Raw genomic sequence first — 24,092 nt, 5'->3', positions numbered from 1 at the left:
AGTGGCTTCACACTGCTTACTGTCGTTTTTTTTATATTTCTTTGTATTTATTCTGTGTATCTTGATAATTGATCATTTTATTGTACTCCATTTTAAATGTACATCCAAACCTCCAGGAAATCTCAGTGTTTATCCCACAGAGGATAAACGTTCTGTCGTGTCAGTTTTCATGAAGCACCAGGAGTACAAACACTTCCTTTGCCACACTTGACATACTGTATGTATCGTAATCAAGCCTCAAGTTGGACCCAGAAAGCAGACCCAGACAACAAAGAATATTAAAGCCTTTATTTTCAACACACAAGAAAGGACTAAAGAGGACAGAGGTAACAATTAGCAGTGACAAAATACAGTGGTTTGGTAAACATGGCGTGGTGACGTAGCTATGAGCAACCAGAGAAACGGGACAGTGACAGTGAAGGTAACTGGAGCATGGCTGGTATGTAATGGTCACACTTGGGAGAGAGGAGAATGGAGTTAGAACGGGAGCCAAGGGTGAGTTTAAGAGAAGGTGAGTATGACAGTTTTTCCTAGCTTACTTGCAGGAGGAGTGATAGAGGTGGCGTGAGTCCAGGAGGATTTGTGAGTGTGAGATGGCTGACCTGAGTTCAGTTGGGTCTGAGGTGATGAGTGGGCAGGAGGGCATGCAGGTGAGGCGCCAAGGAATTCCCAGAGAGCAGGTATGAAAACAGAATCCCAGAGGTGAGTCTCAATCATGCGCCATGAAGTATCCGGGAGCAACTAGAGCAAGAGATAACAGCATAAGCAGAGCACTTAAGAGAACAAACATGAAACAACCAGTTACCAACATAGAGGAACCTGGTGGAAATTATGCCTTATGGTTGGTAGAATATGGCTGATATGAAGATGCACCTGGTCGTTTTTTGTGCTGTATCGGCTGTTTCTATAGCACAGACTGACTGAAGTGGTAGAAGTGAGATTTAGAGTCTATTCTTGGCAGTGCACCTGGGTTAAGAAGTGAAGAACTGCCAAGTTGGATGGGGCAGTCCTATTATGAGTGAAATAATCATCATTTCATATCTAACACGTCACAGACCTGTCAAATAACTATAAAGACAATGGATGATAGAGTCCAGCAGGAGTGTCCAGAAAGTGATGTGTCGACTATAATGAAGGACGCAAAACGGTGTAAAATTACATACTGATCAAAGTAAGTCTCATCTACTAGCTAACTGTGTTTTATGAAAAAGATTTGGACTCAGTCAGGGAAATAAAAGATGGGAATTTAATAAATTTAAATGCAAAGTATACAAAGCTACAAAACAAAAGAAGGAGGAGTTGGTGACTCCTCACAAATAAATAAGAGCCCTGATATGCCCGAGAGTTTTTGTCTTTGTTGACTTTTGACCTACATGTGTTTAAGGCTTTTCACCCCGGGGTTGTTTTGCTTTTCTTTGTGTTAAGATGTTGTTTTTCTGTTTATATGAATCTGTTCAATTAACTCTGTTTCAAGAATTCTGCTCTTTTCAAGAATTAGCAAATCTTTCAATCCATCCAATTCTGTGTGATAGTAGTCAACACAATGAGGGTAACTCTGCACAAAGCACATTAAATGGACTGATTTTAAGTTTTTAACCTCTAAGCTCTGGTTTTATGCTTTTTATTTTAGTCCTCGTTTCACAGTGTTTAGGGTTGAGTCCAGACTTGCAATTATAATTTATGATTAAACTATTAAATGAACTGAAAATGCGTTTGAGACCATCATTCTCTGCTTTACTTCACTAATTAAAATCACCTTCGGCTCCGACAAACAGGAAGACAACTTGCAACGCCTTGACATTTATTCACCGAAAAAATGAAGAAAATAATCAGAACTTGACCAATCATGAAAGAGATTAACCTAATATTCTGTCTCAGTTGGAATGAGTGAACCCATTGCAATCGCAGTTCATCTCAGGTGAAACCAATAATAAAGACATTGATATTCATGGAAATGTATTGCATGTGCAATATAAAAACGGGAACAACACATTTCTTAAAAACAGTCTCAGGTTTTATTTCAAAAATACCTAACGTACAATAAAAGCTGTTAACAGACAGTATTCACTTAAAAAATAACTTTTAGCAAACAGCTCAGGTGTTCAATAATCCTCTCACCAGTATATTTCTACATTCTACAGTACAGCCAGTCGTGGTATTCAAGCAGGAGTTAATAAACAGACGTCTGCATGGATTCTGCTGGATTCTGTAGGAGTTTATTCCAAATGGCAAGACAGGGGCAGGGAGAAACAATGACATGTGTGACAACCAGTTTAACTTCCCAAACACACACATCTGTGTGTGCACACACACACATACACCCGCACACAGTAAAAAGAAAGATGGCTAAATGTTACAGAACAAGGATCCTGTGAACGTTCTGATGTAAAATTCACATCCAGAGCATATTTCGACCAGAGGAGAGACATCCTCGGTTCATAATCTCTTTAAACAAACAGCAGGCATAAAATGAATATATTTAAAGGCATAGTGAAGACACAAATTTACACAAAATGCGTTTTTACTATCAGAAGTTCAATCTGAGCATGCTTACAAGGCACGCCGATTGGCTACAAAGCCACATTCAACTCTCCTCTTGATTTAGTTCACAAATGAGTCCTTTTGACTGCCATGCCATCATACGTAACTAACACGAAACACAGAAATACAGCCGTGTCTTGTCTCTCTATATTTTGTCGACCACAGTTTAGACAAATCAGAGCGCAAAACATGTACAACACGCCCCCCCCCCAAATCCCATTTCTTTATCTGAAGGTAACAGCTTATAGTAATGAAAACTGTAACGTACCTGAAGACATAACAGAAAACATAAATTTGTAACATGTAATCTGGTGGTGTCTCTTTGAAGGCAACACTGATGAACAAGTAATAAAAACTAAACAGTGACTACAGTAAATGTTCTGTAGTTGTGGTGAAACAACAACGCTACTGTGGTCCTTTAAAATGTTATTTCTGAGTCCATAAATAGCTTTACCGTATAAGGCACTGACTTTTACACTATTATGGACATCAGTTACAATGAACCCAAACCTCGTGCTCCTACAGTATTTTGATAGAAGGTCCAGTCCACTTGTGCCTTTGCTGCCTTAATGTGCCTCTGGGATCACAGTAAAAAGTGTCGAGAGCCTCTCAGTTTGAACCTACAGCGACCTGAGACAGAAAACATAATTAGCTCCCCAACACTGAGATTTAGGGGAACAAACAGAGACAGATGGATCATGCCGTTACCTTTCCTCACCACAATCCTCTTCTACCCAGGCCACTATTTTTCCTTCCCAACCTGGAACAATTGCTTCATCCAGGAATACCTGCAGGCAAGAGTAAAGACTAATTAGCTTTTAGTACAAGAAATTCTAGGATTATTTAGCATATTAGGTAATAATAACAAACCCTCAGCAGTGTGCACCAGATTTGATTTTACACTTGTGCTGCTTTTTCTCACCTCTTCTTTCACAGTGCCAAACTCTGGGTCCAGGGCTTTAAAGTGGTACCTGTAGTTTCCCTCTCGATCAACAGCTGCCTTAACGTCCTTGAGAGTCACCTCACCCAGCCTGGACAACACGTGCAAAGAAACTGTGTCACACTAATTATAATTTTCGAATTTCTTGGCCTGACCTGACACAGTTTACTACACTGAAGCATATGGGAATTGGAAAGGGCAGGTGATTGGATACGTTGTCTCTCACAGGCTGATTTCACAAAATCAGATAAGCCAATCTAAGAGTACGCTGAATAGAAATACTAAGTCTCGGGCATAGACTGTATACAGAAGATGGAAGCAGCCACATTTTGTTAAGCATTTTGAGAATAGGGCTGTTCGATATAACGATATATATCAGGTGACGATATAAAAACGTCTATCGTTTCATTTTACGCTATCGTTTGTTTCGTGGTGTCGCAAAATAAACTGTTTACGGCAATATTTTTTCATCGTTTTGATGGTCACTGTAGTGGCTATATTAATTTCTTACAGTTCTCTCTTTCTCTTAGATTTTATATAACCACACTACGGACGGACAAGCGCCTGTTTTTATGCGTTGTGGTTAGCAACAACGACGGTAACAACATCGCATGTCCGCTTGTTTGTGTTCCACATAAACCTTTCACAATAAAGCTCAAGATCCTGTTGAGACTTTTCAAAATAAACTGAATCACGTGAAAGAGCAGATTATTTACGGATGAGAATTAAAAAAGAGCCGCCAGGTGCTAAAAAATAAACCTTAGATTCAAATGTTAGAACAGGCTTTCCCCCGCAGCACGCCGTGTAATAAAAACAGCGGCCTTTACAACTTATGTCTAAAAATGTATAGTTTCATGCATCTGTTAAAACACTCGACTCCAGCTACATGACGCGCAGCTGGAAACACTTCCCGCAAGACGAGCTGCCAGAGATTCACAGAATTTACAGAAAATGTTACATTTTTGTGATTTATATCGTTATAGAATAGAATAGAATAGAATTCAACTTTATTGTCATTGCACAGGTACAGGGCAACGAAATGCATCTATCGGGACGATAGATGTCTTATATCGGGATATGAGATTTTGGTCATATCGCACAACCCTATTTGAGAAGCATTTTGTTTGTTGTCAATATGATATGGCACGTAAAAGGTGGGTCTGACAAGGAAACGGAGGCCAACAGAGTCCATAATTTCCAAAATGATCATGTTATATTCAATAAGGTGTGAAACTAATGATTGAAGTCATAAACTCATTGGGAAAGTGTTTCCTGAGGTCATAGATCAAAGGACGGGTCTGTGTTCTCAGACTTCTACACAATCAAACTTCTTTTCTAACCATGCCTCCTGTTGGCCATTAGAAAGATTGCAGGTTTATGACACTATAGAGACCCAAAATAACCATCTTTTAAATACAGTCTAAGGTGTGAAGCACTTCAGTCAGTGTAGCTAGCAGTACAGTTAGTATATTCTTTCAATTGTTGCTGTGTAACATTATCACACTCGTCTATAAACACACAAACCTCTTCGGTATAGTGATCATTGAAGGCGTTGGGGATTTTCCAGTAAAATAAAGGATTTTTGTGGAGGAAGATGAACCACTGTGGGACTGACAATTCTCTATAACAAAACAACAAGAACACAATCAGTAAAATGATTACAGTGTATGGCTGTGAAGCTGGGACACACTAAAGGCTCTTACTTGTGGAAGACGACGAGTCTAAATCTTCGTGTTGGGCTTTGCATCTCGGAGATTTCCCCCTTCCCTGGATAAAATTACCAAAACAAAAAACAAAAACCCTCTTTGAATCTTCAATAAAAATTCAGGGTAAAAATCTGATTTTAAAGTGATCATCAGCTGATAGTTTAACAAGTCAGCAGCTACTTTTAGTTACAGCAGACTCGCCAATCGACTCGTGACACCACACAGTTTGAGCTTTTAACCCACAAAGCACAGGTACTAACTAAACTCATAAGACTAATTTATCAGGTGTTCTGTGAATGCATGGTATTTGTACCCTCTGCGTGTGCAGAACACGCAGCCTGTCAATGAGTGATACAATGCCCTGCTCCAGGGTGTCCAGTGTATGGTGCTGCGGGTCGTGGTCTCTGAAGTTGTTCCTCAAACTCCGAAGTGCATCTCTGAGCAGCTGAACTTCTTCTGCCTGCTGACAGAGCACAAACAAACAAACTGAGCTAAACCCCTTCATGCTTGTTTACACTGCTATTTCTGCATATATTCGACATTTGTTATATCACAGAAACTCTATTTTGAAGCATAGTGCCTTCTGGGTAATCATTTGATCAGCAGTGATCAATGCTCAAACGATCTTATCACATTATCTCAGCATTTCAAACAACTTGCTGGTCTAAAATTTAGAATACGTGTTTATGACATTTCAAGTTTAAAGCAATCAGCCAAAATACTGAGAAGTCTTATTGACAAAAATAATATTTACGCCAGACACAGAAGGAGCAGGATTTCCAGGGTAAGAACAGCCATTATTTTCTGCACTGGTGGGAATCTGAAAAAAAAAGAGGAATAATCAGCTGTTTATTGCAACTCTGAACTTATGTTTGAGGCAGACAGAACATAAAATCATCCTGCTTAAAGGACCGATGTAGAAAAATACTACCTCTTGTGGATCTCTGCTCATCAGCTCCTGCAGCATGCTGTTTTTATGCTCCAACTCTCTTTGTAGTTCATTCTGCCAAATCACGAATTAATGTAATCAATATGATGTAGTGCTTGCAGGCAATCATTGACAGAGCCCTGAATAAACTGTGATAGCCACAAAGACTTCTTTAAACTAAGAATGTGTAAGCATTTTATGACCCCAGGAAGCCAGAACTTCTGTTTCCAACTTGCATAGATCAGCTCAATATTCAACAAGCATGACCACAATGCCTAAGAGCACCCTCTTGGCTAACCTCAAGCCTGTTGACACTGGGTTTAACAACTAATCTCCAGGAGAATCAGTTTCATATCCTAGATATGCGACAGTGTGATAAACTGAGAGAAACTTTTCTGCAAACACCATCTTTAATTTCATTCAACATGATTGTTTGCTTCAATATATTAAAAATCAAGTAGTATCATCTTGATGAATCTTACAGATTAAATTGTGATGTTTGATGTTATAAGAATACAAATGATATGAAAAGTACAAATATGTATGTACTGTTTAAACCTCAAGCAGGTCAGTCCAAGGAAGTCACACATCACTGCCAACTCATTTGAAGGACAAACATTTGTGATTGGCCACCTTTGCATGCATCTCCAAAACATATAAAAATGTAACCAAAAATCTTCATAGAGATTGCCAGGCCTGGCAATCTCTATGAAGATACAGACACATCTGATTTCCTCACCACGGCTCAGCACCTGGCTCAGAAACACACCAGCAGCAGGCAGCCCTCTTGTCCGATAACTCCAAACTCACCACTCACCATTTAACTGCTGCTTTTCTTTGTCTCAAAGGTGCGCCATATACGCACCGCTGATACAGTGAAACTGCAAATGTTTCTTTAAATCAGTTATGGTTCCTTTGATTGCTCATCCATTACTCAGATAACTGCAGCAATTCTAGAGCTATACATGCAAACAAGCGCTGACTCTCCAAGGAATATCTAAAGGTCGTTGGTTCTCTGACTGCTCCGGTCTGCATGCCTTGGTATACTTGGTCTGAAACCCAAGATTCGTTCATCATTGTGAATGCTAGACAGAAAGTCTTGTTATCTTATTTTAAGTTAAAGAAACTTCAGGAGGAAATTGAAGTTACTTATAAGGATGAGTTCATAGATCTACTTAAGAGGACTTCCTATCTAAAGCTATGTTTCAGGCAGTGGTTTAATTGACATGTGGTTAAAAAGACTGATTAAAACTTCTCCATTAATCAAGACATCTTGTCAACAGGCAGAGAGAGAGAGAGAGCTTCACACCTGCATGTCCTGGCTTTCTTCGAGCTTGTGTTTGAGTTGCTGTAGAAGTCTGTCCTTCTGAGCGACCTCCTTCTGCTCACGCCCAACCAACCAAAGAGGAAATATGTGGCTCTACATTTAGTCAAACCTTATTGCACAAACGTGTTGTCATGATAAATGCTAAAGTGAGACTCAAATAATAAACTAGAGTAGCTCACCTTGCATTCAGCCCACAGCCTGTTGCATTCCTCCAGCTTCCACTGTAGCTCTGCCTGCAACACATTTCCACGGATGAGGGACTGTGCATTACACATCTATAATGCAAAGTGCCCAACTTTCTTGTAAACAGGACTCTGCCTTTATGCTATAAAAATGGAATCGTATTGTATTGTACATTTTTGCTGTCGAGTTCATCCTTCGTCATGCTGGCTCTGAGCAGCTCTTGCTTCATCTGCAGTATCAGCGCCTCCTGAGTGCACAGTCTCTGCTGCTGGGCGTCCTGCACAACAACAACCCAACAGAAAGTCGGCACTTTTTCAATACAACTAGAATCATTTTCAACTAAGCACTAAGATCATTAACTGGGTCTAGATTTGTCCCACCTTGACTCCCTGCAGGCTCCTCACTTCCTGCTTACAGCACAACAGTTCCCTCTGAAGCAGCAAACACATCGTTAATAATGTTAATAATTAATCGCAGTGTGTTTCGCCACAAATCCATTCTAGGTGTCATGTTTCCCAACAAAAACAAGAGGAGAAAACAGTGACATAAAAATAACCTTGTAAAAAGTAACTGTACCTTCAGCTCTTGAGCTTCCTCCATACTCTGATCTAAACGACTGCGAATGACTACCTGGAAAAAAGGAGAAAGAGGGAATGTGTGTGAGAACTGCAATGGAGTGAGAAAACAGTGAAATTGATACCCGTGTCACCCTCTGAGACATGCGCGCACACAAAAACCACAGCTATGAAACAGTAACGTGATCTGTAGTGAACACAAAGGGTTGAAGACGAAAATGACACAGGAATGACAGAGAAAGAGAGACAGCAAGACAGAGAGCAGACAGCAGGGATGAAATAAAGGCAACAAATGTGAGAGGAAAAACTAAGAAAAAGAAACCATTATTACCAGCTGCTGTTCAGACGTGTTCCCTTGTTCCAAAGTCAAAGACGCATCCTGCTCGTCCTCGGGCAGCGAACCACGCAGCAGCAGAGCCTACAAAGGCACACACATGTGACAGCAGTTTGCACGGTGTTACATTAGCTGGCAGGTTGCCTTATGAGGCAGTGCAGCTGTGTGCACGGTGTATGTTAAGAACTAAAATAAAAGCTACTAAGAATTGCATTACAATCCTGCATCAAGTAAAAGTCAGTAGGTAAACAACATAAACAGGACCTTGCATGTTTATGTTGTTTAGGGTAGTATGTTCTGGCCCAGTGCAGGGAACTGAACCATGACCCCCACACAGTTCTTTTAACAAGAAATCTCAAAAATCACCTGAAGCCTTCTTTTACTATATGTACGAAAACATGAGCAAAATACAAGCAGTGTTTCACAATATGCGAAGAAGCACATCAGTGATCAAACATGGAGGTTTATGATGAACACACCTGTAATGCAGACACCATTTTTCGTGTCTCCTGCACCTCTTTCTCCAAAGTATCATTGAGAGAGTCCCCCCATGGCATCTCCACTGCAACTTGAGATGACTCGGCTACACGCGCACACGTGTACAAACAAATAACACAGTGTCACTGTGATGTCAGTGGGAAATTTGGAGAAATTTAGAAATGAACCTGAAGTGACGAGTTGTGTCTCACCACTGCTTTGCTGTTGCTCCTGGTCTTGCTCCTGCCTGTCTGAGTGGCTGCTCGGTGGAGCTCTTGGTGATGACAGCGGACTAACAGAGCTGAGGCTCATAAAGGACAAAACATTCATTAATCATCTTGCACTACAGAAGCATGTAGATGTGTGCACCTACATAAAGATTTTAAATACTTTTCATTCGTTTAACTCTCTGTCAGCTCTATTTTGCACGCCTACAGAGAAGCTACACTTTTCTGTAGGATAGCAGAGACCAACAGCCTCCTCTCCAGAAAATAATTATATATATATATATATATATATATATATCAATCACACCATGTATGACACTCCATTTAATGCTGACTCACATATCTTTGTTTCAGGTTCTTACTGCATGTCCTTCATAATACATATTTGCATTTTTAGCAGCATGAGAAAAAAAACACAACAACCACGAGACAAAGGTGACAGTTATCATGCACAAAGCACTGTAAACATGTCGTAAGCAAAGCATGTAAACTGCTACCAGGGTGTCTCTTTTATAAATCTTTGCAGATAAATGTCTCGTCTCACATCCTGGAGGAAAAGGAGCCTGAAGGGGTCAAAATCCACTTGAACTAACCAAACTTTCAGTTATGCTAAAACACGCATAACCTCACACAAACCTCAGGAATCACCACAAACCCACACAGCATCAGTGTCTTGCCTTACCATTTTATCTGCGCACCCCCCATAGCGAGCTATGGCCGCTTCAGCTGGTACTTAACAACTCCAAGTAGTTGACTTTGTCTGCAAGAGTCTAGCATCTACAGCTAAGACAAACTAATGGCAATTTGTGAATCTCCTCATGCTGAAACATCCGCTCCCCAGCCTCTAGCTAGCTAAGGGTAACCATGGCAATCAGCGCAGCAGCTTAGTATCTCTCAAATGAGCAACATATGGGAAGGATGGCAGCATCGGGTTTTATTTATATCTCTGATGAATCAGTGTCTCTCTGAGAAGACAAACCCCCACTGGACTACAAATAATCAATTAATTCAACCCTCACTCTAAAAATAACTGTAACTAAAAATATGATCGCATAACTTCAAAATGGACATGTGATTTGAGAAGACAAAGGTTGATTTTTTTCCCCTGTCATCTGCCTGTGGTTTGCTCAGATGTACTAAAACACTCTCTCTTTCTTTCTCTCTCTCTCACACACACACACACACACACACACACGCACGCACACACAGAACAAAACTTGCAGCGCTAAGACCAAAGTCATATGCTCTGTCAGGCAGTTACTGCAAAGTAAAACACACACACCACAAAAATGTGGTTTTCTGTTTTTAAACTGCTGAAAAATAAGTTTTAAAAATGACAGATATCAAATTTACATAAACAGTGCTGCATGTAACACTAACATTCAGATACTTTTATAGATAAAAGTGGCAAATTTAGGAGAGAAAACTTGGAAAAGTAGTGTTTTAAGTCAAGCCTGTAGTGCATGGCTACCTAACTATAGCTAATAGTTTGTTGTCGGCCTTTTATTATAAAGATTTGCTGATCTTCAAATGTTACTTTCAAGTTACTGATCCCTTGAAAATCCACACACCCAGCCTCAGAGGCTCACAAGCTAGTCTACTCCTAGTGATGATCCCAAGTCTGAATAAAAGGGTGAAAGAGCATTCAGCGTAAAATCAAACTGTGGATCCATCACTGTAACAACCCTAAATAAGTTAGCAGCTAAAAGGCCCTCTCTAATGTAAAAATACTTTTAAAAAACAACATTTAATTACATCACTCTGTCAAATAAAACTAATAGACAGAAGCGGGGTCTCTGATAACGGTCAGGGGCATTGTTGACACAAACAATTTAGGCCTAGTCTGGATGCACATGTCTCATAATATTAAAAACAGGGAGTGTCTGTGTAAACATCTCTGAGTGGGCTTTCATTGAAGTTTGATGTTTATAGTATTAAAGCTTCTAGATATCAGCTATAATACTATAATGTTATATATGCACAGATAGGTGGACTGAGTATTTCTGAGTATATTGTTAAAGGAAAAAATTGTGGAAAGAAAGAAGGAATCTCATGTGATCTCTGGGGTTTGAGCTGAACCTCTCCAAAGTACTCGTAGTATAATTCTAACATTTCATTGTAAGAGGCTTCATCCTGATAATATAACAAAGTATATTTCTACAAATAAAATTAATTAGAAATAAAGCTCTGTTATCTTGTATAGTGGAGGTTAATAAACCTCTTGATGACTTTCAGCCAGCAAAGCCAATACTCTTTATATGCATCGAGTTATGTAAACATGGCAATATGACAGCTTTCTAGTAATATAATTTCAGACTGCTAAATTTATTTTTGCCCTGCATGACTATGACAGCAATGGCAAACACAGGCTTGTGCAAAATTACCTGCTATGCTGAGGGTTATCCTGTTCATCTGGGGCTCCTCTTTCATACTGTTCAACCAGTGCACGGACACACACACTCTTCTCCCCATCCAATCCACAGCCACTGAAAGACAACCGAATAGCTTTTCAACTTGCACACAGAGACATTCTTTATTTTATAGCGTTTGTGAGGATGGAAACGTGACGATCGGTGTTTGTCCACCAGAGGACAGCAAAGACCACAGAGCTATTGCTCTGTCACTCCACATCTGACCATCTCTGGTGCCATTTAAAGCTAAGAATCAGCCCTTTTAGGGCTTATGATACAACTGTACTCTGCCATAGAGAGCACAGGTTCAGCTGAAATGTGACTAAAAGGAAGCTTTAACTATTTGCTTCCTCCACAGATAAAGAATAGGAGCTCAAATACCAGATTCTTAGTTACTTAATTAGAATATGAATAATTTCTGGCAGTTCTGACAAACTAAGACAAGAATAATGCACAAATAAATCAACAGACTTCATAAACAGGCAAACAATTATAACATACCTGACTGTATGCTACAGCCCTGGTTATACCAATGAGCTTTTTGAGCTTCAAGACATAAGAAGTCTTGTGCAAATAAAAAAAAATATGATTGGCAGCTTTACTTTTATCAAACACACGTCAATGATTAAGCCATATGTGCTGAAATACAACTCTTTCAAAATATGCATTTGCTAAAAATGACTAGTTAAGCATGTGACACTTCCATGGTGTTGGTTTTATAAAAGTGAGTGAAAGTCCTCTGCAGATGCTGAGGTGTTTTCTACAGTGCCGGCTAACTTTAGTCTGTTAGATCTGTAGGCCCATTTGATTGACTTGTATGAAAAGAGTAACCACTTTCAGGTGCAAATTAAAATAATTGGACAGAGGAATTTTACAACAAAAACTTTACATTTGTCCGAACTACATCAAAGCAAATGACAGGAAAGCAGCCTCTGCATGATTCTAAACAGTAATCTATGGGGATAAGAGTTTACACCCATGATTATATTTACAACATGTGGCCAGCATACCTGTGGAGGCGTGCGGTATGTGTGGGCAGTGAGGCATCGTGTCGAGCTGATGCCAGAGTAGCAGCGGCACCCTGAGCTAGAGCAACAGTAGACAGAGGGTTGTGACTGGCATGGCCTCTCGTCAACCTCCTCCCGCTCCCAGAAGCATTCCTGTGATTGGCTGTGGGTTTGAAATGGGCCGCCAATGCCAGAATTACCCTCATTACGGATTTCAGATTACCATCGACAATGTCTGCAAAAACAAAAGAAGCACATGTTAAGAGTTTCCCTACACTTTTAGACACTGTTTACACTTATAGACAAATATGTATATTTGATACAAGTGTTTTATGGACTTTAAGTTCTAATTTTAATAACACTTCCTGGCTACAACTGTGAATAATGAGCCACAGAAAGTTTAGGAACATATACTCTTGAAATAAAGAAAAGAAAAAAAGAGCGGAAATACATAGTTTTCTGTAAGTTTACCTCTTGCGGATATGTGAGGCATGCGTATGTGCCTGGAGGAAATGAAGCGCAAGACTTCCTCCACATTCTTCCTGCTCTCCTCTTTGTTTTGTGGAGCAGCATACACTCCCTCCAGCACCTCCCCAGCTCCCAAAGAGAATACGAAACATCATTAACGGCCATGTAAAGAACAAGTGTTAAAAAAGACAAACAGGTGTTGAGCACAGACTGTGTTCAACCCTAAATTAAACAACATCTTATTGGTGGTTTATTTTGTTTTTCCCCTCTATTATTTTTTCATCATGTCATCCATTTGCTTGTGTGTCAGTGTGCAGGATTGTATTTACCAACTATCTCGATTAGCTGTGTGAGCACAACCCCATCCTGCAGATCATGCCTGAGGTCTGCGATGAGCTTCAAGCCTGGTTTCCTCTTCAGCTGAGAGTTCACCCAGGAAACATACGCTGCCAGCTGCTGCTGCAATCCATCAATCAGATGCACAAATCCGACAAACCACAAACACACACATTAGACTGGCTGCCAAACAAGCCTGCAACAACGGCATAACACACGGGTGCCTTTGTTTACGCCACTGGGTCAGGGGGAGAGGGGGCAGGGTCCGCCTATTGTCCCAATGGATTTTACTTTTACTCCGTGAAGTCAGTCATGTACCTTCACGTTCAGAGTAGAGGTGCAGAGTTCACCATACTCCCCCATTGTACTTCACACGGTTCACTCGTACACTCCGTGGGTTTACCACATCTTTACCGGTATCGGTCAGTCACGTGACACCCCGTTGTCCGGGATACGCCACAAAGAACCTACCCATCTCCACAAACCAGAAATGCTCATTTCACGCTAATTGTGATGTTTAATTGCGATGTTTGGTAGCAGTCGAGTCTCACTTCCTGTCAACCGTTTCGTTAAACGTTATTGTAGCCATCCAAGTCAGGCATAAAACTACATCTTACGTCAGTTATTTGTCCAATTATTTCATTTACAACCATCATATGAAATTAGCAAAAACGGCGTCAACATTACCTGAGCTGCACAAACTACAATAAAGGATGCTTTTTTTATTTTTATCTAAGGTTAACTTCAGTGTCCTACCGGCTGACGTTTAAGAAATTTAATCGCTTTACAATTTACAACAAACACAACGTAATAAATATTAGCAGTAGTAACGCCGAGTAAAGTTACCTCGTTGAAGCCTCCGTGAAGAACCTCATCCATCAAACTTCCTCTCGAGAGTGAGGCGATCATCTTCTCACTCGAAAACCCATTTAAGCCAGCCAGCTAGCTGGCTAGCTTCGCTGACTGTCACACGGCTGGTCTAAACATGGGGCAGAGCCCCGTTACTAACTACTGCTGCCCTTCTGCAAACGTCAACAAACCCAGACAATTGGGGGATCTGAGGAAACGACTACCGTTACTCTGGCATGCAGACCGGTGTGAAGTAAGATTAGACACTCGGAACATCCGGTTGAACGTTTCACAATAAAAATGCACATGACTTCCGGAAGTCATGAAGCGTTCAGATCAAGTACTAATGAACACATTTTAATGACCACTAAGTCACTGTCATTTTTACTTTCCTCGCTATGATTTAAGTTTTGTTTTTAGACACCTTCAGAACTGTTTAGGCCTTATACCTGACCTTAAAACTGGAGCTGCCAAAACCAATCAAGGCACCTCTCAGGATTTCTTTCTTTATCTGTCAAAGATCCTTTAGCCCTGTCGATTGACACGTTTGGGTCAGATTCCCTGAGGTGTTGTCCTACCAGGAAAGGCTGTCGTTATTAGGGGAGTGCAGTATTTAAGATGGCTTTAGCGTCAAAATCCAGCAAGGGGAAGACCCAAGGTTTCTCAGGGGAACAATGTATTTTAATAAGATAATCACTGTTTTTATTTTCCTGTCTGTGGTCAAAAGCTTGTGGCTGAATGGTGTTCACAGGAAAACAAAAATGAAAATCTTCCTAACTTTTAGTTACAATTTTAGTTACAATTATTTAAAAGGCAGAATTAATGTTTGGTGACACATATTTTTGATACTCCTGATGCTTTGTTTGCATTGATGTTATTTGTGTGCTGAAATGAAATGAAAGATAGAAAGAGTGTGTAATTATAGCAGAAGAATATCCAGGTGAAGGTGCAACCCTGTTGTGAAACAAAAAAGAAAAGTCAATTCAGAGATTAAGGATTCCTTTTCTGACAGAAAGCACTTGTTACCCACACTTGATCAAAATATGAATACTTTTACTTTAAGTATCTGTATCATTGCATTGCCATACCAAATAGTCGTCACTTAACATCTGTGTCCATCTTTTCAGAGATGTCTGGCTCCCATATTTCATACGTCAGTTTGAAACTACTCTTTTCTTTTGTGTTTTTTTTTATTTGACCCATTTACTGATGCAGATAAACATACAAGAACAACAACAAAAACTACACAGAGTTCTGGTAGCACCGTGTAGCTGTGGGGTAGCTTGCAGGGTTGGTGGTTCAAGCCTGTGCAATTTCACGCATAGTAGTGTCCTCGGACAAGACACCAAACCCATGGCTGATCTTTTTGGTGTGTGTGACTTGATAAATGAACATTTGCATTTCAATGCTTTGTAGAACTTTCAGTACCTTAGATTAAAAGGCGCTAAATTAATGCATACCATTTCATTTTATTCTAGACCTTAACTAAAAGTGACTTAAAAGATCCAGAAATGCGAAACTATACAGTATTTTGGCTCTTATGTACTAAGTTGATAAAATAATGTGTTGCTACACAAACTTGTCCACAAGACTCTTGGTCTCCAGGAAAATAAAAGCCTTCAGCATCCATCTCTATCGTTAAATATGCACAAAAGATGCATTTAAGTAATTTAGGACTGGAGATGGTTGGATTGCTTGGAGATGAAATTGCTCGAGTCGCTCTCATTCTGGATAGAGTGGTGCAAAGTCTGCCTTGAAGTGGACTATGATGACTGGCTTGCAGAAACCTGTGTCTCCATTTTACTTTGACCCAGGATGTTGCCTGCAGAAAGCGATGCAGAAGATAGAATAATGACATTTTTAGACATTTATTCACAGAAAAATTACCCAAAATGTAGTAATTTAAACTTTTAATATTACTATTAGTTGGTAGTGATACTAACTAAATATTAGTAGTGATCTTCCTAACCTTCTAATGACAGCAAATTAAATATCTTAGTAATAGTAATTTAAAAAGATCACCTGGGGCTTCCAGTAAAGCCATTAAACAACGGAATATGTTTGTAAAATACTCAAAGTCTGAATAATAAATCCCTGATTTAAAAAACAGTGACCAGATCAATTAATGGTGAAGATTTTGGAAACAGAACATCATCTATGTCCTCAGTGAGTATAGTGTAAAATCCTAGCTGGGGTTCACGATCCACACCCTCTGCATGAAATCCATTTTCAGAGATATTGAATTTTAAATTTCAAACTATGAACTTTTTATTTTTATTTTTTTGTTTGTTGCAGCATAGCTCTAAATACCAGGGCTGCCGTCTGCCTATCAGTCGCCTGGTCTTTAAATATATACTTTTAAAACTCATGACATTCATAAGGCCAAGTTGTACTTTGTGGTGCATGATAAACAGAATGTTCCTAATTTACCAATTTGCAAACTGGTCTGGTTTAGTATGTTGAAGTATGGGAGGTAGATGTTTCTTGGTCCAGGAGGAAAGAGACACATTTCTCCATCAACTAATTCCACACTTTCACCAAAATCACACAGCTGAAAGAAGAGGGGGAAAAAGATCAATGTTAATGTTATGATGTTATGTTTGTCTGCTTTCAGAATATACAGCGATAATATGATGTACACATATGTGTGTGTTAGTGTTTGTGTCTTCACTTGCCTGCTTTTTCAGCAGTTTCTGCATCAGCTGTAGAGGTGTGATACTCTGTGCCCCTCTTAAGTCACTGAGCAGCAAAGTGGCCTGAGCCAGCGTAATGACAGACTTCTGTGGCAAGCGTGTCCGTCCTGACAGCAGGCTCACTGCTTTCTACACACAGGGACAAACGGCGAACGCCGAGACTGTGATTACTTTAATTCACTGCACGTTCAGTGTAGCCATGCTGATAATTATATCACAAATACAGGCTCAATCCATGACGTCAAAAATCACACTTTCTAATGTGCACACTTCATTAGTTTTAATGAAGTCAAAAAAACAACAAGATTTTTGATCATGTGAGCCACCAACTCAAGAGTGTCCACGTTCTATTTCTAGTTTGAGAACAAAAAAGTGACTGCATTTACCTAAATCTAATCTCATTTAGCTTTTTTTCTTAGCTTTTTTATATTTACCTGCATTTATAAACAGTGACTAACAGCCACTGTCTCAGCAGACCAGAGAATGGGGTCTCTAACTGACCTCTGTCCCATTCTGCTGAACACAAGAATCTCTGGAACGTCTTGAGGGAGTTCTTCAAACTTGGATCACGTATAGACTGATCCGAATTATTCAAAGATCCTGTATAAATCTAGGTTAAATCAAGGACTGCATGGCCTTGGAATTCAACCCATCAGACATGTACACCGCATGCTCTGGTCTCCTGCTCTGTTAATGCTTTTTTCAACACGTTACTTTTGTTGCAAAAAAGAATGAAAAAAATGTGTTTGTCTTTGTGTGCAATGGTACCTGCAGCATTGTCATGCTGTTGTCAGTCTTGCCTCTCCGGGCTTCCAGTCTGGCACCTTCGACCAACAGCAGGGCTTGAATGTCAAGGTCTCCCCACAGTGCACACTCATCGAGACCCTCCTGTAACACCCGGGCTGCTTCCTCATTAATGTTCTTACCTTGAAAAGATGGTGCCACATACATCGTAAATTAACAAAAAGTATAATAATAATAAAAATATTAGGAATATTAATAATTATAATAAAATTATAATGTGAAAAATGAGAAAGAGAAAGAGTTCGTGATCTTTTTTTAGTGACTGTAATAGTAATAATGTTTGTAGTAAGTTGTGGTACAATCCACCACTTTGAAAAAAAAGACAGCAAACACATGACCAGACCTGGTAAAAGCTCAATGGTGCGAGGGTTGTGGGCAACCAAGCTGTTGACCAGAGCCAAGCGGCAATGTAACCACAGATGAACTCCAATCCTCTCACTGGCCTCAACTACTCCGGGACAGTCTCCATTCTGGGCGTCTGACTCACCAAAATCTTTATCATCCTTAAGAAAGATCATGTATACAACAAATCATTTCTGCTGTCTTATTATGATTACTTAAAGAATTAAAATTCAATTCTGGTTGTAATGTAACAGTTGCTGTAACCAAGCATTCAAGGATCAACCTACTCGATTCTGTTAATGCTTTATATAAATATTTTGCCCAATCACTTACAGCCCAGGATCCTCTCACAGTCACAGGTGATGTTTGGAGCAGCTTCAAAGATGAAACTGCCGTGTCAAAGCTGAAGGTGGGGGACATAAAATGGTTAGGATAGGTAAGATATACACATGTACACAGTAGACATGCATAAAGTCATCGTACCAAAGTGCCGTATGTCCTTGCTGCATGTAGAGTTTGCCCTTTAGAAGATTGGATTCTATCGTCAGTTCCAGGGTTTCCATTTTGCACAAGGAATGAGATTCAAGCTGCTCTGAAATGGTGTTTAACCACGAGGAGGCGCGTTCCAGCAAAAGGAACTGTAACAGAAGAGATGACAAATGGCAGAGAATTGACTTCATATTTCTTAAGGGTGTGCCTCACCTCATCCTACCCTGTACTTGTGAATGGATAATTATTTTACTAAGCCTGACATAATTCGGTCATATTGTTTTCATACATTTCAAAAAGTTTCATACATTTATCAAAAACTCAGCGTAAATGTTACCTAAAGGACTACAAAAGCAGGAGAGGAATTCAGGAAAAAATATGTGGAATTATTGTGTGTTTTGGCATCGTTCACATTCTGCAGATCAACCTTGAGTCCTTTATTTACTGTGTGAAATACAGAAAACTTAAATTCCCAAGAGTCTTACCTTTATCCTTTCTGGGGTTAGATTAAGATTAGCATCAAGATTGAGAACTTTCTGCTCTCCTGTCTTTGGACAGCAGTCATCAGTGTCTGGACTGTCCTGCTCATCATCTTTTGGGTCCACCGAACAACTTGTTACGCTGATACAAACTTCTCCCTCCACAGAATCTGCAAAACATCCACACTTTTGAAATTTCACAATTGTAAAGCATCAAAACTGCCTCATCCTCAGCTTGTTCTATCACTGAAGTTGCTTTTAAAGAGAACTTGAACATTTAGGGCACAAATACAGAACAGTATATTTTAATGTGAGTGTATGCAAATTTATTACTCCCATAGAAAATGGACAAATCATCTTTTTAGATTGCAATTTTTTTGCTAACAGTCAGCACTATGTATACAATAATGTAATTTTTTCATGTGAACGCATATATTAAATGTGAGTTTAGAGTCAATTTTACCTCTAATCTTTTTGTTTAAATCACCTCAAACAGAAACAAAACAAAAGAAAGAGAATTATTCTTATTACAGACCTGGCACAGGATAGCCTGCGATAGCATTAGTAAGTGCCAGAACTAGTTGAACACGAGCAAGGTTAAATCTGAGGCACAGTGCTGGTCCATACAGGGTGCAGACTTCTGGAGTAAAGTCACAGTTCACAAGTTCCTCCAAAGCCTTAACACAAGCACCGCAAACACACAGATTACATTCATAAGAATCCAATGAAGTAGATCACTTTAGAGAGCATCTATTTAAAAGAAGTTGTATGCAGCTAAAAGAGCAGCACAAAGACAAAAAAGAGGTTAGTACAGTACTTTGTATATATGTTTGTGACTTCATGTGCATATATCTGGTTAACTTGTGTTTTCAAATTTGCCTGGAAGGCCAGAATGACAGGAATGGGCAAGGGGGTTGACCCAATTCAGTATGACTAAGAGACTTAAACTCTGAAGTGTGACTTTACAGTAATGTGGAGAATACCTCTGCATTGTCCAGAAGAGACTCGTTGCTACAGAATGTCTTTGTAGGCTGCACAAAAGAAAGCAAAAACATATGTGAAATTATGACATATATCCATCAGTTCTCTTATCAGGGTTGTGGGGAGAGCATGCAAACTCTACACAGAAAGGCTGCGACCTGGTGGTGGAGTCAAACTCAGGACATTTTTGCTGTGAGGCAACAGTGCTAATCACTGTGCTATGAGAAAAACAGCATGTTGCAGTGTTTCAAATCAGTTTTTTACCACGTGATAACCAGAAGTTTGCAGTGCTCACAAGACAGACCAGCTCACAGTTTAAAACAGATATGACGGGCTTCCTGAGAGGGTACTGCACATGACATTTCAAGGAGAAGGCCAAAACTGCACAAGGCCAGAAGTGTAACTGAAATAATCTCAACAACAGTGAAATATTCCATATACACAAAAAAAGCAATGTAATCATTACTATTACTATATTAAGAATTCCATATGGATGATTCCATAAGTTCAATGCATTAACAAAACCTTTCCCAGTACCAGGACAACAAAGGACACGAGTGTACTGAAAATGAAAAAAATGAAAATGTGGAAAGACACTGAAAATTCTCTTTCAGCTTCTAAAAACAAAATGCTCTTACTTGGACACAGGCACTGGCAATGTATTGTCCATGAGGCAGAAGGACACCTGTTCCACGTGTGAGCTGAACTGCGTCCTTCACAGCTTCAGCGAACAGACACAGTTCAGTAAGGGCACGTATCTGCAGAAAACACGCAGGCAGATTAGAAAATCCATCATGAAAGCAAAACACTTGAATACAAACACAGGAGAAACAACAAATTCTGACCTTCAATATTTTGCCTTTGACAGTGTGCTGTACGTCTCTGCACACAGTCCCCACAAAATGTAGATAGAGGGCTAGTGTAGGAAGCAGCTGAAATTACAAACACAACTTAACACAAAGCCAGTTATTTATCATAAACACTGATGAATAGCGGGCAGTGTTTGTGTGTGTGTACCATGATGCAGTAGCCAGTGGTTAAAAGCCAGTGGCAAATGAAGTTCAGGCTTGACACAGTTGTGCCGAGGTGAAGCCTGTGGGGTTCGGAGAAAAGGTCAACTCCAGGGAGCAACTCATCTCCGATGCTGTAGGAGGCGTACTGGAGGTCTGCCTGGGGTTGAGCCATGGAGCAACACAGCAAACTCTAAAGAAGGAAGCAAAAATGTGTAATAGACACTCCAGTCCACTGTGTCCACTTCATGCTTTGCCTCTCCAAAGCATGAAGTGGACACATGTGCAGAAGTTGCAGTAAGTTGTAATAACAGCAGAGGGAGATATTTTATTTCAAGACAACATTAAAACAATCAGGGGAAATCATTTACATAGACATTATTAACATATTTACATGTAAATACATATTAGGCACCTAGCTTAATCGTTTCTGGCGATTAAAGACTCTAGAATGCACTTTATACAATTTTTGCTCACTACTGATGTCTTGGCCTAAATGTATTATCTCCCCCTGTTGGTAATGCAGCTTATGCATGCGTGTCCATTTCACCCTTTGGAGAGACAAAGAGAACTGGGTGTCTATTACATGTAGGAATGAATGCATACGCATGCATACCTACACATTAAAACACGCAACAGTATATCTGCTCAAACCATGTGTTTTACCTTAAACAGGTAAGCAGACAGGAGACAGTACTTTGTCCGCTGGTTGATATCAGAAGTTAAGATAAACCTGCAGAACCAAAAAACATGCAGCAGGAGTTGGCGAAACCTAAAGGTGTATGCTTGGAAAACACATGAAAAAACACATCAAGTCAATGATAAACCTCAGTGAAACCTACTGTGCTATCTTAGCGGTGACCACAGCCGCCTGCAGACATCCCCACATTCCAGCCTGCCTTAGAATTTCTTGCAGGGAGCCATTCCCAAGCGACGCCCCATCCCATTTCTCCAAAACACCTGAGCTCTTCAAGGCACAATCTACGGCTTTACTCCAGCATGAGTGAGCAGCTCTGGAAATAAAAAACACCAGGAATAAAATTCTTACCATAATAAATCATAAATTATGCCAATCTGAGTTTTGCTTTTGATAAAAGGTTGAAAACGCATTTAAATACAAGTAAATGCATTTAAATACAAGGCCGAAGACTTGTTCCAACACACTCGTGTACAACAGTTTGCTAACCGTGTGTTTCCACTGTAGAACTGTAGGTTTCCCAGTTCATGCAGAGCCAGAACTCTGAGGGAGTCACGGCTGTTAGCCTTCAGGTATTCTGAGGAAAAGGTGAATGATAATTATAAGGACAGTAAACCATCTGACCCACTGAAATATGTGCTCATATGTCTTCATCCTATATTGCTGTAAGGTCACTTAGTCTGCATTTGTTGATATTTGCCTTATTTATGTAAAATGTGCAATAAAAGTCTCGACAGTTTCTAAACATTTTTTGTTCTCGTACTTATAGAAGTGGAGTATGCAGAAATGATAGTCTGCAAGTGGTCACGGCTGATAGGGAACCCATAGACAGCATCTGGAGTACTGTAGTCCTCCTCTGTCAGGTCACATGGTTGGATGTTTGGAGTGGGCATAACAACGGGACTGAAATTCACAAAGCTCGCTGAATGGCTGAGACCTCGGCTCCGACAATGCTGCGTCGGTATCATAAAACCTCACGAGGGACACAAGCAGTGCAAAAAGTATTAATTTAAAATACTGTGTGCGACATGTGTATGTGTTATTCAAACAGTGAAGAACTTACAGGGTTGTGTGTTTGCCAGAAGCAGCACAAGCAGTGAGCGACTGTGCTGGAACATCTGAAGACAATATGTTTTTTTCTCAAGAGCTTGATGATAACAGCTCAGCGTGTCCTCTACATCCAGTGGGACACAAACAAGGGACATGGAGTGCTGTATCTCTGCACCTTAAAAATACAGCATGTACATGAAAATATGACACCTGCGCTGCTGCAATTGATAAGTTATTGTCTAACATTTAGTTCTTACTCTGGTATTTAGTCATTACTATTTACTGCACACAAACCAGTGTTAACATTATTTTAGATGAGCTGTTTGGCTGTGTAAACCTGTAAGATCAACCGCTTCTCGAGGAATCGAGTTTGTTAGTGCTGCTTTTTTGTGAAGGTGCCGTTTCTGTGCAGCGTGATGGATCCGACCACTGAGAAGCTGGCAGCCTGCATAACTTTTATTGGTCACCTGAAAAGCATAATATACACTCATTTACTGCACAATGCAGACAATGCAAGATTGTAGACACAAGAGATTAATTAAGGACTGCAACTAGAACAAACATAGATTCTGTGGTGCTGTGAGTTATGAGATATTTAACTGAAATAATTTAAGTTTTTCAAATATTCCACAATATTTCTGTATAAAACCATTTGTACTGCCTTAGTTTTACTTCTTACACTTTGATTTTAACCAACAAATGATGACCGGTACTTATATAGCCCCTTTCTACTCAAAGAGCGTCCCACTAAAATTCTCATTCACACACATTCATAAGGTGCTTTTAGCTATACCTAAGCATTTATTTCTAATATTCACACACACTCACACTCTGATAAATGCATCAGGGGCAACTTTGGTTTCTCCAAGAATACCTTGACACATGGACAGGAAGAGTCTGAGGTTGATTTAAAGGTGGTATCTCAGGTGGTAGCTAAGTGAGCCACAGTTACAGTAAATGGGAGTGTAAATGGTAAATAGACCGGCACTTGCGTCCTGTCATAGAACCCTCCAACGCATAGTGAGAGCTGCAGAGAGGATCATTGGTGTCTCTCTCCCCTCCCTCCAGGACATTTACAGCACCCGTCTCACTAAAAAAGCCCTTTGCACAGCGGCTGATCCCACGCACCCAATGCAAAGCTTCTTCAAGCTGCTGCCGTCAGGGAGGAGACTGCGGAGTCTCCAGGCCAGGACCAGCAGACTGAAGGACAGCTTCATCCATCAGGCTGTCAGGAAGCT

The 24,092-nt window shown here is 40.1% G+C and overlaps 2 protein-coding genes across 5 annotated transcripts in view; both read right to left on the bottom strand.

Moving 5' to 3' along the window:
• Positions 1-540: 540 nt before the first annotated feature.
• On the bottom strand, positions 541-14,583 carry LOC102208795 (dixin-like). 4 transcript variants are annotated; one of them, XR_001290404.1, is made up of 22 exons: positions 14,307-14,583; positions 13,454-13,583; positions 13,128-13,253; positions 12,660-12,891; positions 11,623-11,724; positions 9,224-9,318; positions 9,014-9,117; positions 8,532-8,618; positions 8,202-8,255; positions 8,006-8,056; positions 7,798-7,902; positions 7,622-7,675; positions 7,425-7,496; positions 6,119-6,190; positions 5,942-6,007; positions 5,501-5,650; positions 5,185-5,248; positions 5,006-5,102; positions 3,464-3,572; positions 3,250-3,329; positions 3,052-3,171; positions 541-741 (listed from the first exon to the last, which is right to left on the bottom strand). XR_001290404.1 is itself a non-coding variant. In XM_013911497.1 (21 exons), exons 1-21 carry the CDS (start codon positions 14,367-14,369, stop codon positions 3,162-3,164), a joined length of 1,923 nt encoding a protein of 640 aa, XP_013766951.1. In that variant the 5' UTR covers positions 14,370-14,583; the 3' UTR covers positions 2,198-3,161. The 4 variants fall into 4 exon arrangements, 3 of the variants coding, with proteins under 3 accessions (XP_013766951.1, XP_013766952.1, XP_013766953.1); XM_013911497.1 differs by lacking the exon at positions 541-741 and having other exon boundaries at positions 2,198-3,171; XM_013911498.1 differs by lacking the exon at positions 541-741 and having other exon boundaries at positions 2,198-3,171; positions 5,501-5,647.
• Positions 14,584-15,387: 804 nt separating this feature from the next.
• Positions 15,388-24,092, bottom strand: part of cfap54 (cilia and flagella associated 54) — a 22,922-nt gene continuing 14,217 nt past the window's right edge. Inside the window, exons 39-57 of the mRNA XM_005735373.2 lie at positions 23,192-23,321; positions 22,868-23,029; positions 22,568-22,777; positions 22,294-22,381; positions 21,950-22,120; positions 21,774-21,840; positions 21,115-21,300; positions 20,943-21,029; positions 20,736-20,855; positions 20,100-20,147; positions 19,652-19,793; positions 19,123-19,286; positions 18,632-18,786; positions 18,482-18,551; positions 18,150-18,309; positions 17,771-17,928; positions 16,985-17,131; positions 16,740-16,860; positions 15,388-16,131 (exon numbers count right to left, since the gene is read on the bottom strand). Coding sequence (XP_005735430.1) covers positions 16,073-16,131; positions 16,740-16,860; positions 16,985-17,131; positions 17,771-17,928; positions 18,150-18,309; positions 18,482-18,551; positions 18,632-18,786; positions 19,123-19,286; positions 19,652-19,793; positions 20,100-20,147; positions 20,736-20,855; positions 20,943-21,029; positions 21,115-21,300; positions 21,774-21,840; positions 21,950-22,120; positions 22,294-22,381; positions 22,568-22,777; positions 22,868-23,029; positions 23,192-23,321 — 2,445 coding nt within the window. The 3' untranslated portion in view covers positions 15,388-16,072. The remainder of the gene's footprint in view (positions 16,132-16,739; positions 16,861-16,984; positions 17,132-17,770; positions 17,929-18,149; positions 18,310-18,481; positions 18,552-18,631; positions 18,787-19,122; positions 19,287-19,651; positions 19,794-20,099; positions 20,148-20,735; positions 20,856-20,942; positions 21,030-21,114; positions 21,301-21,773; positions 21,841-21,949; positions 22,121-22,293; positions 22,382-22,567; positions 22,778-22,867; positions 23,030-23,191; positions 23,322-24,092) is intronic.

Source organism: Pundamilia nyererei, unplaced genomic scaffold (genome assembly GCF_000239375.1).
Source record: "Pundamilia nyererei isolate P.nyererei 1_Seehausen unplaced genomic scaffold, PunNye1.0 scaffold00064, whole genome shotgun sequence".
Taxonomy (NCBI): Eukaryota; Metazoa; Chordata; class Actinopteri; order Cichliformes; family Cichlidae; genus Pundamilia; species Pundamilia nyererei.
Note: the sequence above shows the minus strand (reverse complement) of the source record. Positions and strands in the feature narration are given on the sequence as shown.